Raw genomic sequence first — 13,670 nt, forward strand, 5'->3', positions numbered from 1 at the left:
AGAAGAAGAAGAAGAAGAAGAAGAAGAAGAAGAAAAGCGTGTGGATGTGTAAGAAACTTGAAAGGTGTTGTAGATGATATAAAAGGCCAAGACAAGAAAGACCCTCCTCTTCTAGTTTCAAGGAAAAAAAAAGATTATAAAAAACATGAGAGAGAGAGAGAGGAGAGAGAGAGAAGAGATTAGTTGTTTGTTGTTTGTAGTCAAAGACTTGTCTGCAACTTTTTTCGTCCCTCTATAATTTTTTGAAATGCAAAATATGGGCCCCTCTCTCAAACGGACACCTATAGCCCCCCCTCCTCTATTTATCTACTACTGCCTCTCATCGCGGTTTTCCAAGCAAACACGAACGTAATAAAAACACCAAAAAAAGAAAAAACAAACCTTAAAAAGGCATTTAAGAAGGAAAAGAAAATGGATTTTTATTTATGCAAAATATGGGCCGTGGCATTCTAAACTGTTTATTTATTTATTTATTTTGCATAATAGATTATAAACTTTTTTAGCGTATTTAGAATTATTTTTATTTTTATTTTTTAAAAATAAAAAATAAAAAAAATGCTAAAATAACGTTTGACATAATTAAAAATAAAAAACAGAAATGAAAATAATTTTTTAGTTTAATGTAAAATGAGAGAGAAATGAAAAACGACTAAAAGTCGTTTTTCATTTTTTATTTTCATACAAAAAATAAAATCATTAAAAATAATCTCTTGATAAAATTATCAGACGCATTTTTAAAAATAATTTCTGTATGAAATTAAAAACGTTTTTCATTTTTATTTTCATATAAAAAATAAAATTATTTTAAAACGAATTCTAAACACATTTTTTATTTTGACAAATTATATACTGAAATTTTAAAATACAGTTACAATTGAGATCTAATCATTTAAAAATATTATTAAATTGATTATTTAAAATATGGAATTCGGACCTGAAAGGTAAATAAATATTATTATTTTCATATTATGTCATGTGTTAATTTGATTTAAAGTTAAAAACGAAAAAAAAAAAAAACAAAGGGACCAAGAAATATTGAGGAACCAAAATGCAGTGCAATGGTAATTTATTGCAAAAGGTAGTTGGTGGGGGAAGATAGCATGTGAGGGTACAATGGGGCTATAGACCACTAGGAACTCCCAATTAATACGATGAACTATTTGCGTGCTTACCATTCAAAGACCTGCATTACAATCTAGTCGAATGTCTGTTTCAACAGGCTATTTATTCAAAAGCTGTTAACCTAACCTCCAAAGGATTAAAATTTAATAAACAAATCAAGCAAAAAAATGACTCGTGTCCTGTTTAGTTAACTGATTTTAGTTTTTAATTTGAATTAAAATGTAATTTTATATGATAATTTTTTATTGTAGTAAAAAAATTAGATGTGATTATTTATGAAAACTTTTTACTGTAGCAAAACTTAAATCAACGAAATGAACGGGACCTGAAAAAAATAAGGTCTTGAACTGATGAAATACATCACAATTTTTATTATTCCCTCGGGCAAAAGGAGAAAAGAAATAAAAAAGATATTTTAAGCTCGTTTAATTTATTAATTTAATTTTTTAATTTAAATTAAAATATAATTTTATGTGAGAATTTTTTATTATAATAAAAAAATTAAATGTGATTATTTTTTAAAAGCGTTTTACTATGACAAAAACGAGACCTTTAATTTTTAGAGCCCACGTTCATTTCTTTGGAGTTTTGAGATTATTTGTTGTTGAGTTTTTGAGTGGTGTTATTAGTGCCGACAGTTACCACCAAATATGTAACAATCGTATTTTCAAAATATATGTGTATATATATATATATATCATGCAACGGTTATATAACGTACTTGAACGATTACCACATATATATTATTGAAATGACACGCTATTATTGCATTTTATTTGTATCACTATTGCCAAGCATGTTTCCATGTTTATTCTTGTTTGGAACAAGGCCTTTTTTTATTTTTTCTTTTTATCTAAATAAATGAACTTCATTTTTTTTCTTCCATTTGACTGCTTATGGTAGGATAAGAAGCCTGAATTTTGGGATGGAGCTGAAGGAACAAACCAACAATTGCAAAGGACAGATTTATCCCAAAAAATGAAAAGATTGTCATCTTTTTCTTCACGTAAAAACAGAGGAATAAGACGAATTTTCTTATTTTTCTTTTTGTCTTCAGTTCCCGAATTATTTTAAATTTTGAACATGTTAAAGGAGACCGTTGATTTTGTCCCTTGTTAGTTGGTATCTACACATTTAGAAATTGTTTATTGCAAAAATATGTCTCGCTTTGCCGACTCCCATGTATTTTTCCCAAATTGGCACACATCCGTTTTTATTTCTTCTTCTTCTTCTTCTTTTTTCTGCTGGACATAATTTTTTTGACTATTTTGTAAATAAATACTGATTCTGAATTAAGCTTCAGAATTATGTTTCTGAATCTATTTACTAAACGCACATTCATAATTTTGATACTTCATCCATTGTTGCTCAAATTTATTAAATTTTGACCATTTTTTGCACCTAACTTACAAATGATGGCCTAATAAGAGCATTAATGTTCATTTTTGTTTAGTTTCAATACAAATACATTTAAAAACTTGAACTTAATTTAATTATAACTTATACTTCAATCAAAATTTTAACATGAAATTTTAGTAATACCAAACAAAAATGATCATCAATGCACTTCTTAGGCCGTCACTTGTAAATTTAACACAAAAAAACCATCAAAATTTTAACGAATTTGAACAATAATGATTAAAAGTGCCAAAAATTAAAAATTATGGAGATTAATAGCCAATAAAAAAAAGTTTAAAGACTGAATTGCCAAATTCAAAAAATTTATGGGGCGTTCATACAAAATTTCACCAACACAATTTTGGTATTAGTCAACTTAATTATCCTATGATCCGGCATAATCTATGGACCCATTTTTATTTTACATTGTATCATCACCTACTATTTGTAAATCAATAATAACATAGCCAATGCAATCTAGTGGTGAGGTACTTTCCGGATTACTAGCAATTAAATTTATGGGCTATCTCATTGGTCTTTGATCAATACATCTGAATTGTCAATTATTTGTGTTAAGCCTTATTTTATCTCAACTATTGTCACATGTCATCGTTAACTTGAGAATTGCTCGAGATTTTCAATTGTCTTTTTTTTTTTTAATTTTATTTTAAGGATGACTGGTAATATCGTTGCTCACAACTTGACCTTGTTGGTCTTATAAGACATCAGGCATTCCTTATTTTTTTGCCTCAGCTTTAAGCAAGCTCTCCACCAACAGGTGCAGTTGATTTTTTTCTTCTTTTGTTGAATGAATCCTTAAAAGAAAAAAAAAATCAATAGTAGGATATGAAATATGAATTGATCATTCACTTTCCCCATCTTTCCCATTTGCCTATTTCAACAACTATTTGGTAAATACATTACAAAGAATCTAAAGTATCATAGTTATTTTTCCAAAAATTCTGTTTTGTTCATGGATTAGAACCATTTTCGATTTACGTGTATTTTTTGTGAGAGAAAATACTGTAACGAATCATGAACCATGATTCGAATCAGATAACGAATCTTCTAACTAAACAGGCACTGTACATTCAAATCATTATTTGGCGTATTCCAAAGTGCTTGAGCTTTGCACCAAGTTCACGTCCCCTGCGTTTTCTAGGCAAAAGTTGTGCCATATTTGGTTTATGGCATAAAATATTTAGCTTCACATTTGATATTAACGAAGCAAAATGAGAAAGAATCTAGCTGGAAAGTGAAAGCAAATGGTTGGTTGATTTAACATATATTTTGCTTTCCAAGAAAAAATACGTTTCAATTTTACACTCACAGTCTGGACGAAGCTGGCAAAAACACTCACAAAATCAGCCGTTGCCATAATAAGCTCATATTGCTTCTTTAGGGGGGGAAAAAAAAAAAACTCATATTGCTTGAGTTGTCAAAATTTGTCAAAACTTCTCTTCACTTCGCGGATTTAAATTTTTAATTTGAGTTAAAATGTGATATTTTTTTAGAACTTTTCACTATAGTAGAAAAAGTTAGATGTGACATTTTCTGAGAGCTTTTTACTATATAAACCTAAAATTGAAAACTTGAATCGGTGAAATGAACAATGTGTGTTTTTTTTTTTTTTTAATTTTTCCCTCAATTTTTTTAAAAAATAAAAATAAAAGCAAACAATCTGATTGTGCAATCAGATTGGCCGAAAAGGCAAAAACAAAAGTATGACCAGTATGTGGACAAATTTGGACGCTAATATAATTAGGCTATAGAATCTATTACTACTCTGGCAATTCCTTAATTTAGGCTAATTTGTGTCCTACCTTCCATGATACATTTTGGGATGTTTGTTTAGTTGTTCACAAATAAAGCCAAATTAAATACCCTGATATAATAGTCTAGAGAATGGGGGGTTTTTTTTTTTTTTTGGATAAGTATATAGTATGGATTGTTGAACCAACCAATTAATTTATGTAAAATTTGGCTTACAACTGTATAATCATGCTGGAACATGAGAATAAAATATGCCAATGCGTTGAGTCTTACTAGGGCTGTAAGAAATCACCCCGAACCCGACGAACCCGGCCGAGCCGAGCCGACCCTACCCGAAAATCACGGGTTTCTAATTTTTTATTTAATTTTCGGTTTGAATTATACCTAACCCGCACTGCGCGGGTAGGGGCGCGGGGTGGGGTTACATGAACCCGAGGTAACCCTACCCGGCCGAACATGTTCAAAGTAGGTAAAACAATGTTCAACACTTCAAATTCGTACTTTCATAAGTTTATGGATTTTATGCTTTTAAACTGTTAACTTATTTATGTTTTGGATTCACGATTTGTGTAAAAAATACTTGTATGCCATAGTTGTTGAATTAGGACATTCTTTATTTATATTGGAAGTGTTTGATTTCAAAGTGAGTGTTTTAATTGTTCACCTTGCATTTAGACCCCCTATTGAAGGAAAAACATGTTCTGTTTGATAATGATTTCTTATGTAACAAGCACAGATTAATTGACTAAAAAGTGATCATGTGGTCCTTGAGATCACTCTTGCTTTATGCATATTGTGATATGAGTTATTAGTCTTTATATTTTATTATGCCGCAATTTTGTTGTGTAATTATTTACTACAATAGTATTTGCATATATCATTTATTGCTCATTTACTACAATAGTATTTTATCATTTATTTGCATATAAGAGCCTCTTAGATTAAAATTGATGAAGTCATAGATTAAAATTAGTTTTCACCAACCCGAGTAACCCGACCCTACCCGAGGTCACCCGAAAGGTTGCGGGTTTGTAAACTTAAGAGAGTGTCGCGGCCCAAAATTTTCTCAACCCGCACTAGTCGGGTAGGCTCAATTTTTCGGCTCAACCCTACCCTACCCGGCCGATTTACACCCCTAAGTCTTACGATGATATTTTGTTAGATCTTCATTGACGTGTCAATCAATGAATTTATTATCTGTTTGGTCAGTTAATTAAGTAATAATTATTGGGCCTTGTCTCGTATGATTAACTTCTATAACAATGGTTTAACATATGTTACGTAAAAGAAACCATCCAATTTGTCCACGGGAACTAAATAATGAAATGGGATATTTACCTTTTTATATATTGTATTTTAGATTTATTTAAAAATTATATTTTCAGTTTTTAATTTCATCACATGTATACTTTAAAATTAGATTTAATATCTAAATTCATAGTTTTTCATAGTCAACCCTTAATTTTAACCTTAAAATCTAGAATACCCTTGATTAAAAAATTGAAAAAGAAAAAAAACCTAAAAAAACTTTAATTTTACGGGTTTAACCTCAAAAAAATGTAAAAAACCATGGAAACAAGTTTTTTTGTGTTATTAATTTTTAATTTGTTGTAATATTAGAAAGCTTAGTGTTTTTTTTCTTAAAGATAATTTTGTCATTTTAAAGATTAAAATTCTGAGATAAGGTATAGATTTATATATTAAATCTAATTTAAAAGTATACATTTAATAATATCAAAAACTAAAAGTATTATTTTTGAATAAACTTAAAACACACGGTATCAAAATATAAATATCCCTAATGAAATTTTGCACGTTGTGAAAAAAGATATTTCATACTTGTTCATTACTATTTTCTTCTTTTCTTCTTCTTTTGAATCGAAGAAATCACGCAAAGCAGTAGAACATCACTATAACAATGTAACAATTTCTATTGTTTATTATTGGAAAATTCTATTAGTTTTGCATAGATTTAGCAAATCGAGCTCTCCAGAAAACATCCAACGGTTACAAATACGGGACAAAAGACTAACAACACTACATTTTTATGGTTATTCTAATTTGTGTTGGCCCGTTGAAATATATATATTTTTTCCCATCGAATATGGTCCCACTAGAACATCAACTTTGCAAACCCTCTTTTGCAGATCCTGGATTAAAGATGACTTTTATTTTTCTTACTGTAATTTGTCGATCGATACAAGTGTATCTTTATTGCTAAACACTACCAAACGTGAATCGTTATAAAGTAATTATTTGAGCGAAAAACTCATTCTTATGGGTTCTTCAAAATAAAATCATCAATCCATCCCTCAACATGCCTCCCAAAAAAAGGTAATCCTTTTTGAGGAAAGACGAGATAGTTTCATTTGTAAACGTAATTGCTGCATAAAATAATTGCCATATTATGTTATATGTTTTAAAACAAAAGCCAGTAAATGATTCTATGGTTATGACTTAAAAAGAGAGAAGGAGAAGAAAACAGCTCCTTTATTTCCATAACTAGCGCACACCATTTTAAAAAAGAGGACTTTAAATCCAAAGTAGAGTTCACAAAGCAGACTACTGGTGCCGATATATAACCATTAGAAAAGAGTAATCACAGAACCCTCACAAAAACGACACTTCCAAACCAGGTAGAAAAGGAAGCATCGGGTGAGTGGACAAAACAACTCAGAGAGCCTTGAGGATGTCCTCGGCACTGGAGACAGTAAACTCTCCCCCGGATTCGACGTTGGCAGCCTTCACCTTCAGGTCATCTACCAAGAGAGCGAACCTCCTAGAACGGGTTCCGAGACCTTTCTCCGAAAGGTCAAGCTCAAGGCCAAGGGAGTGGGTGTATTTTGCTGAACCATCAGCCAGGAACTTAACATGCTTGTTGTCAGGGTAGCTTTGAGCCCATGCCTTCATCACAAAGGGGTCATTGACTGTGGAAACGTGAGAATCAGAAACTTAAGTTAGACATCCTGGTGCCATAACGAAAATGTGTCTTCTAAACTTTTAAGTTTTAACATTAATATCTGAACTCGGGATCGGACATTTTCACAAACTGAGCAAAGGGCATGCCTCCTCAAGACCTTTCTTTTGAAATGTCAAAGATGGATGAAAATGTGGCCTACTTAAAACATAGTGTGTTCAATGACCTTAAATAAAAGCCTAAAGGACGAAACATTAATGAGACGTTTAATTCATAAATTCAAAACCATGATTCATGATTCTGATTTTTGAAATTCAAATTTTTTGTGAGAGAAAAACACTGTAGAGAACCAAAAACCATGATTCAGAACCAGAGAGGAACCCTTGAAACAAACATCCCATAAATTTGGGTTTAATGCCTTAACCTAGTACTCATTCCATTTCATACTTTTCTCTCGAATAGTAATGAAAATCATGAGCGTTGTTGACTCTATATTTAATAATGCAAACGCCATAGTCTATTTGCCTTGTAGAAAATAGAACAAGCTTGCAAATGAGACATCTTAGCCGAAGTGTTGATTTCCTAATACATCACATGAAATGGATTCTTGAGTATTTAATCTAGACGAAAACACATTACATGAAGAGCCTGTTTGGTAAACTAGTTCAAGTGGTTTGAACCGGTGTTTGACAAAGCTTTTTACGTTTTGGTTCAGACCATACTTTTCTCTATTTCAGACCAAAAAGTTCAAACCACTACATTTAACAATTGTGAAACCCGCAGACTGACCAGCCATTTGGGTAATTCCTCACACAAAATGCCATCCCAACTATAATTGGTCGCAGACCTAGCTAAAGCATAAATCTTGGCATAAAATTCAACCCGGATCAACATTAGCATTCTAGAAAGTAGAATCTAATTTATTTTACCTTGGAAGGTCAAATAGAAACAACTCAACAAATATTATCCAATGATAGATAAAAAAAAAAAAAAAGACACAAGTAGATATACGGAATCTCTAAAGTATTAAATTACCCCCAATAATCAGCTATTAAAAAAGTCACAAGATGGGTTATCACATGGTCACAGGTGATTCTGTTTTTTTTTTTTTTTTTTTTCCCAATCAAGGACAAATCGTTAAAAGGTCAAACATGAAAACTTAGAAATGAAAAAAAAAAAAAAAGTCTTACCGCTGATGCAGAGAAGTTCATCAACGCCCTTTGACTTGAATTCCTCAGCTCTCTCAATGAATCCTGGTACGTGCTTCAGGCTGTTCCACCAAGCAAAAACCCATCGCAATCAGTAATTTCACACTTCCAATTATAAGATCGTTAACCAAAATTCACGACTAAAAACCACGCAGAAATGCGAAAAGCCAAAAAATTTAGCCACTTTTTTCTTATCTACTTTTAAAAACAGAGAAAATTTTCTTACTTTTCCTATTTTTTCTTCATTTTCTCAGCAACCAAACAAGTTTGATAAATCAGGATCGAGTCGAGACTCACCTGCAGGTCGGGGTGAAAGCGCCGGGAACGCCGAAGAGGACGACCTTCTTACCGGCGGCGAGAGAGTGTACGGAAACCGACTGGAGATCTCCGTTCGCGTCGAAGTAGCTGACGGTCCCCTCCGGTAACGAGTCGCCTACGGCAATCGGAGCCATTGCTGCTGATGATTAACGGTGCAGATGATCGCTGGTATCTAGATCGGACAGTCGAGGATAATCTGATGCGGAAATGGAACTTGTATTTCTTCAAAAAATGGAACTTGATCATATATTTATCTGGTTTGAGCAAAGCGTCGGGTTTTAAGGATCTACAATTAGCTGAATTTGATCAAGTCTTCGTGTCCGGTCCAAAATAATAATTATTTGTTTTATTTATTTTGGGATTAAAAATTCTCTGCATTAATTCGTGCTAAATATCAAATAACAAAAAAAAAAAATCTCCAAAAATTTAGTTTACTCATGGAAGTGTCAAAAAGGGTTATAATTTTCCCTTTTAATTGCTCTGCATTAATTCGTACCACGTCAAAAATAGATATTTTGTTACTACCAAACAACAACAAAAAAGAAAAAAATCGAGGTTAACGAAGTATTGAACTACGAACTACCCTATATTTTTCTTTTTCTTAATGTTATGCTTATTTTAAGTTCTATACTAAAAAAAAAAAAATAGAGAGAGAAAAAATAAGTTGTATCGGTTTTTAAATTTGTTTGTTGTTTTATTGGTGTCATTTTCAATCGTTTTATGTTGTTGTATTTAATAGGTTATCGTCGTTTTTCTTCGTTTAAAGTAGTGAGTTCACGTTAAAAATCTCTCCTTTAACATGATTCCTTGATCAAAAGTCCCGTTTTCTTTTAAATTGCTAAATAGTTCAGTCAAGATGTATTTAAATAAGCTATTTTTTAGATCAACAAAAAAAAAAAAAAAAGAGGTTATTTTAAAAAAAAAAATTAATGTCGTTTGAAGATGCATAAGAAGATAGGAAACGACATCACAGTCAGTTTTTAGAGATAAAAACGGCGGCAAGTGCATTCCATTAATTTCGACTTTAGTTGGTACTCGGTGAGGTAATTCCTACCGATGTTGTGGGTTTCTCAGACGTGTCTTGAAGTTGTTCGATTAAATTATTAATCGAAGTGGAATTCGTTGGAGACGACGTAGAGGGCCAACATTGTCGTTATGAACTAGTAATTATTATTATTATTATTACTATAAGAATAATAACAATTATTATTATTAGTACTATGGATAACGAACAAGTAATTATTGATAGTGGGGTTTTTTTTAATTATTTTATGTGCTCTGATATTGATAGCGTTTAGTATTGCAGAATTTTTAACATGCCCAACCCATCCACGATTAACAATACCAATTCAGGTTATTGTTGTCGTTTCTCTGTTTGTTGTCGTTTTTCTAAATTGTTGTCGCATTCAACATGTCATGTCGTTCGTTGTTGTTGTCTTTTTTTTTTTTTTTAATGCAAAACAACATTTCATTAATAACAAAGCATAAAGCTTACAGAAACCACAATACAGAAAACCTGATATAATAAATTAAAATTGGTAGATTCTTTAGTGTCTTAATACAAAAATAAGGTTCGATAGTAAACATAATTTAAAACACTTCACTGGACTCTTTTAATTCTTCTTTCACAATTGGCTCTCTCACAAATTTATTTCACCACAAAGCTTGTACTCTACAGGAACACATATGAGTTACCATCCAGCTCTACTAAGAAGAGCATCTTTTCGGGAGTCTGCAGCCATTATGGGGTTTTCGGGTTGTATCTTCAATGTATACAATTGGATCCGTCCGAGAATTGGTATAGCCCTCTCTCCAGCTCAAGATTGCCTGCTTCTTCTTTTTAAAGAACGTAAACCCTTTAACCTTCACCACTACTGATTTTAACCCCAGATTTCTAGACATTCTTCCAACATGTTCTGCAACAGCTTCACCAGAATATCAAGTCGTTTTTTATTTTAACCCTTATTATTCTAGACTTATGCCAATATATTTTAATTCGTTCTTCATTTTACTTATACTTTTACTTTGTATGTCGGGATTTTTCTTATTTTGTTCCCTTTTTGTTCCAAACCTTCTGTTTAAAAATTTTTCTAAGATTTATTCCTATTGATTTTGATCTTTGTGTATTGTCATTTTATCGCACTTTGTTTACTTATTTACTTTGCTCTTTCTGAAATAAATTCTTCTTGTTGTATCAGTGTATATTGATGTTCTAAATTATATTAATTTTTCTTACTTATGGCATAAATTCTTTAATAATATAGCCGGCAGCCATGTATGTTGCTAAATCTTTTTTCAATTACTCATGGTATATGTTCTTGACAATGAATGATTATAACCTGAAGCAAATATTTATATACAAGCTTATATTTTTTCAAATGTTTTCTGATTTTTTTATGCTCTATACTCAATTTATAGTATAATACGAAGCATCTATTTTTCCTGTACAGAAATTTAATGTTTATATATGATATGTTAGTGTAACTAAGTATATTGCAGAAATTATTTTATTTATATACTAATTTTTCTTACTTATGGCATAAGTTCCTTAATAATATTGCTGACAACTATGTATATTGCTAGATATCTTTTCAATTACCCATGGTATATGTTATTGACAATAAATGATTATAACCTGAACTAAATATTTATATACAATCTTATGTTTTTTCAAATGTTTCTTGACTTTTTATGGTCTGTACTCATTTTATAGTGTAATATGAAGCATTTATTTTGCCTGTACACAAATTTAATGTATATATATGATATGTTAGTGCAACTAAGTATATTGCAGAAATTATTTGATTTTTCTTCTTTTTTATAATTTGCTTTTTATATATTATATTTAGTTTGTGATAATTAAATATTTTCTTATTGTGTCTATTTTGAGCAGATTTGGTCTTTTCTTATCTCCATAATGTACTACTACGCTTAAATATCAATTGTTTCATGCTGAAATATATATATTATGATTTGGTTAGTTGATATTTGAATTTACACAGCGTCTCAAATATTATTAAAGTTTTATGCCTTTCTTTGTCAAATGTGCAATTTTTTATTTCTAAAAATTTTATTCTCTTCCGGTTATGATATTGTTATATTTCTTTTATTGTTAATATGTGTTGGCCGGTAATTGTTATTACAGATTTACCTATCATTGATGTTGCTTTTATTATTTTCGACTTATGTCAATATATTTTAATTTGTTCCTTGTTTTGCTTTTACTGTTACTTTGCATATCACGGTTTTTCTTATATTATTTATATATATATATATTTTGATTTGATTAACTGACATTTGATATTTACACAGCGTTCTAAGCTTATTAAAGTTTAATGCCTTCCTTCGTCAAAAGTTCAATTTTTTATATCCAAAAATTTTATTATCTTCCAGTTATGATGTAGTTATATTTCTTTTATTATTAACATGTGCCGAAAAATTGTTATTATAGATATAATTATTATTAATGTTGCCCTTATTATTTTAGACTTATGCTAATATATTTTAATTCGTTTTTCATATTACTTTTACCGTAACTTTGTATGTCACGTTTTCCTTATTTCCTTCTGTTTTTTTTTTCAATAAACAGTGAAACCTTTCAACTTAAAAGTGGGTGTTACATTAGTTGGTCCAGTTGATTATTTCTTAACGTTGGGGCGTGAGAACACTAATTATCCCTTATTTTACAGGGAAAAAAAAAAAAAAGAAAAAAAAGGCGAGAGAACAAACGGCCTTTTCTGCCTTATTTCAGACGCTTTTAATATATCATTACTTGCGCGTTGTGATTGTTTTCAATGTGTTATCTCCCAAGTAAGCTACAAGACAATGCCTATCCATAAATAAAGCATTGTGTGACTCAGATGGGAGTAAACGACACTGACGAGGAAGAATGAATGGTGATTAAGCAGATTCTTCTTCTTCTTTTTGGAGGGCAAGCAGCAACTCACAGTATTTATTGTTAAAAGAATGGACAGATTTTGGTGAATTATACCGACGATGAAATAGGATATGGTGAAGATGATAGGACATGGGCTGTGGGCATATTGGCTAGGAACACCCAACTTACTCTTTTCCTGAAACAAAAATGAAGTAAAATTTAACAAAATTTTTAAAATATTATAAATATAGCAAAAATGACATAATAATTATCATAATAATATTGTATCTTGTACTATTTATTATTTTAATGACATAAAAATATTTAAATCAAATATTTGCTATATGTGTAAATCATACAACAAAAATCAGTAGAATTTGGCCCATGCAAGTCTCCAACAAAAATCAGTGTAACAAAATGCATCTTCTATGCCTAAGTATATGTCTCTACTTTTTCCACGTCGCAATCCTTACGCTTTGGTTGTTCAATTGAACAAATAATCATCATCAAGTAAATGGGTAGCTAAATTTAGATTGATAGTTGCTTGCTATAATTTGCAAAAATATCTATTAAAATTCTATCCTAATGAAAGAAAGAGAAATATGTGTGTAATCACTCATGAGCATGACAAGATGCCTCATGCGTACTTTTTTCCAAAAAAAAAAAAAAAAAAAAATTTAAAAGATGAGTAAATTTAAATTATAGACAATATTGATAATAGATTTGAAATTTCTGTTAGACTAAACCTAAGAACACACATTAGTTATCATATAAAACATCGACAAATTGTTGTCTCAACGTTAATCAAAAGTATCCATCTTTTCTTCCTCTGCGTTAATTCTATTCTACAAACACATGTAACAATGCAAAGAATAACAAGAAGACCAGGGGAATTTCGAGCAAATTGATGAGACTGCCAAAGAAACCTCACATTTTTTCCATTGTGTGCAGATTATTACACACAAATTCAAAAGCTTATACGGGACAAATCAAAGCAAAAAAAATATATATATTTCGTAACCCTATCTAAATTTCCAGCTAAAATTTGCAGCGAAAG

At 30.6% G+C, this 13,670-nt stretch overlaps 1 protein-coding gene across 1 annotated transcript; it reads right to left on the reverse strand.

Annotated features, from left to right (window-relative positions):
* Positions 1-6,761: 6,761 nt before the first annotated feature.
* Positions 6,762-8,993, reverse strand: LOC21385519 (peroxiredoxin-2). The gene is made up of 3 exons (XM_010106757.2): positions 8,716-8,993; positions 8,401-8,480; positions 6,762-7,220 (listed from the first exon to the last, which is right to left on the reverse strand). Exons 1-3 carry the CDS (start codon positions 8,868-8,870, stop codon positions 6,967-6,969), a joined length of 489 nt encoding a protein of 162 aa, XP_010105059.1. The 5' UTR covers positions 8,871-8,993; the 3' UTR covers positions 6,762-6,966.
* Between the last annotated feature and the right edge of the window lie 4,677 nt (positions 8,994-13,670).

This window comes from Morus notabilis, unplaced genomic scaffold (genome assembly GCF_000414095.1).
Source record: "Morus notabilis unplaced genomic scaffold, ASM41409v2 Scaffold2630, whole genome shotgun sequence".
NCBI classification, from domain to species: domain Eukaryota; kingdom Viridiplantae; phylum Streptophyta; class Magnoliopsida; order Rosales; family Moraceae; genus Morus; species Morus notabilis.

What these genes read in the sequence shown, in the direction of transcription:
- LOC21385519 (XM_010106757.2), bottom strand. Translation starts at nt 8,870, where the DNA reads ATGGCTCCGATTGCCGTAGGCGACTCGTTACCGGAGGGGACCGTCAGC. An exon ending in GCTTTCACCCCGACCTGCAG is followed by an intron (nt 8,481 to 8,715) that starts GTGAGTCTCGAC and finishes TTGGTGGAACAG; the next exon opens with CCTGAAGCACGTACCAGGAT. An exon ending in TGAACTTCTCTGCATCAGCG is followed by an intron (nt 7,221 to 8,400) that starts GTAAGACTTTTT and finishes ACGTTTCCACAG; the next exon opens with TCAATGACCCCTTTGTGATG.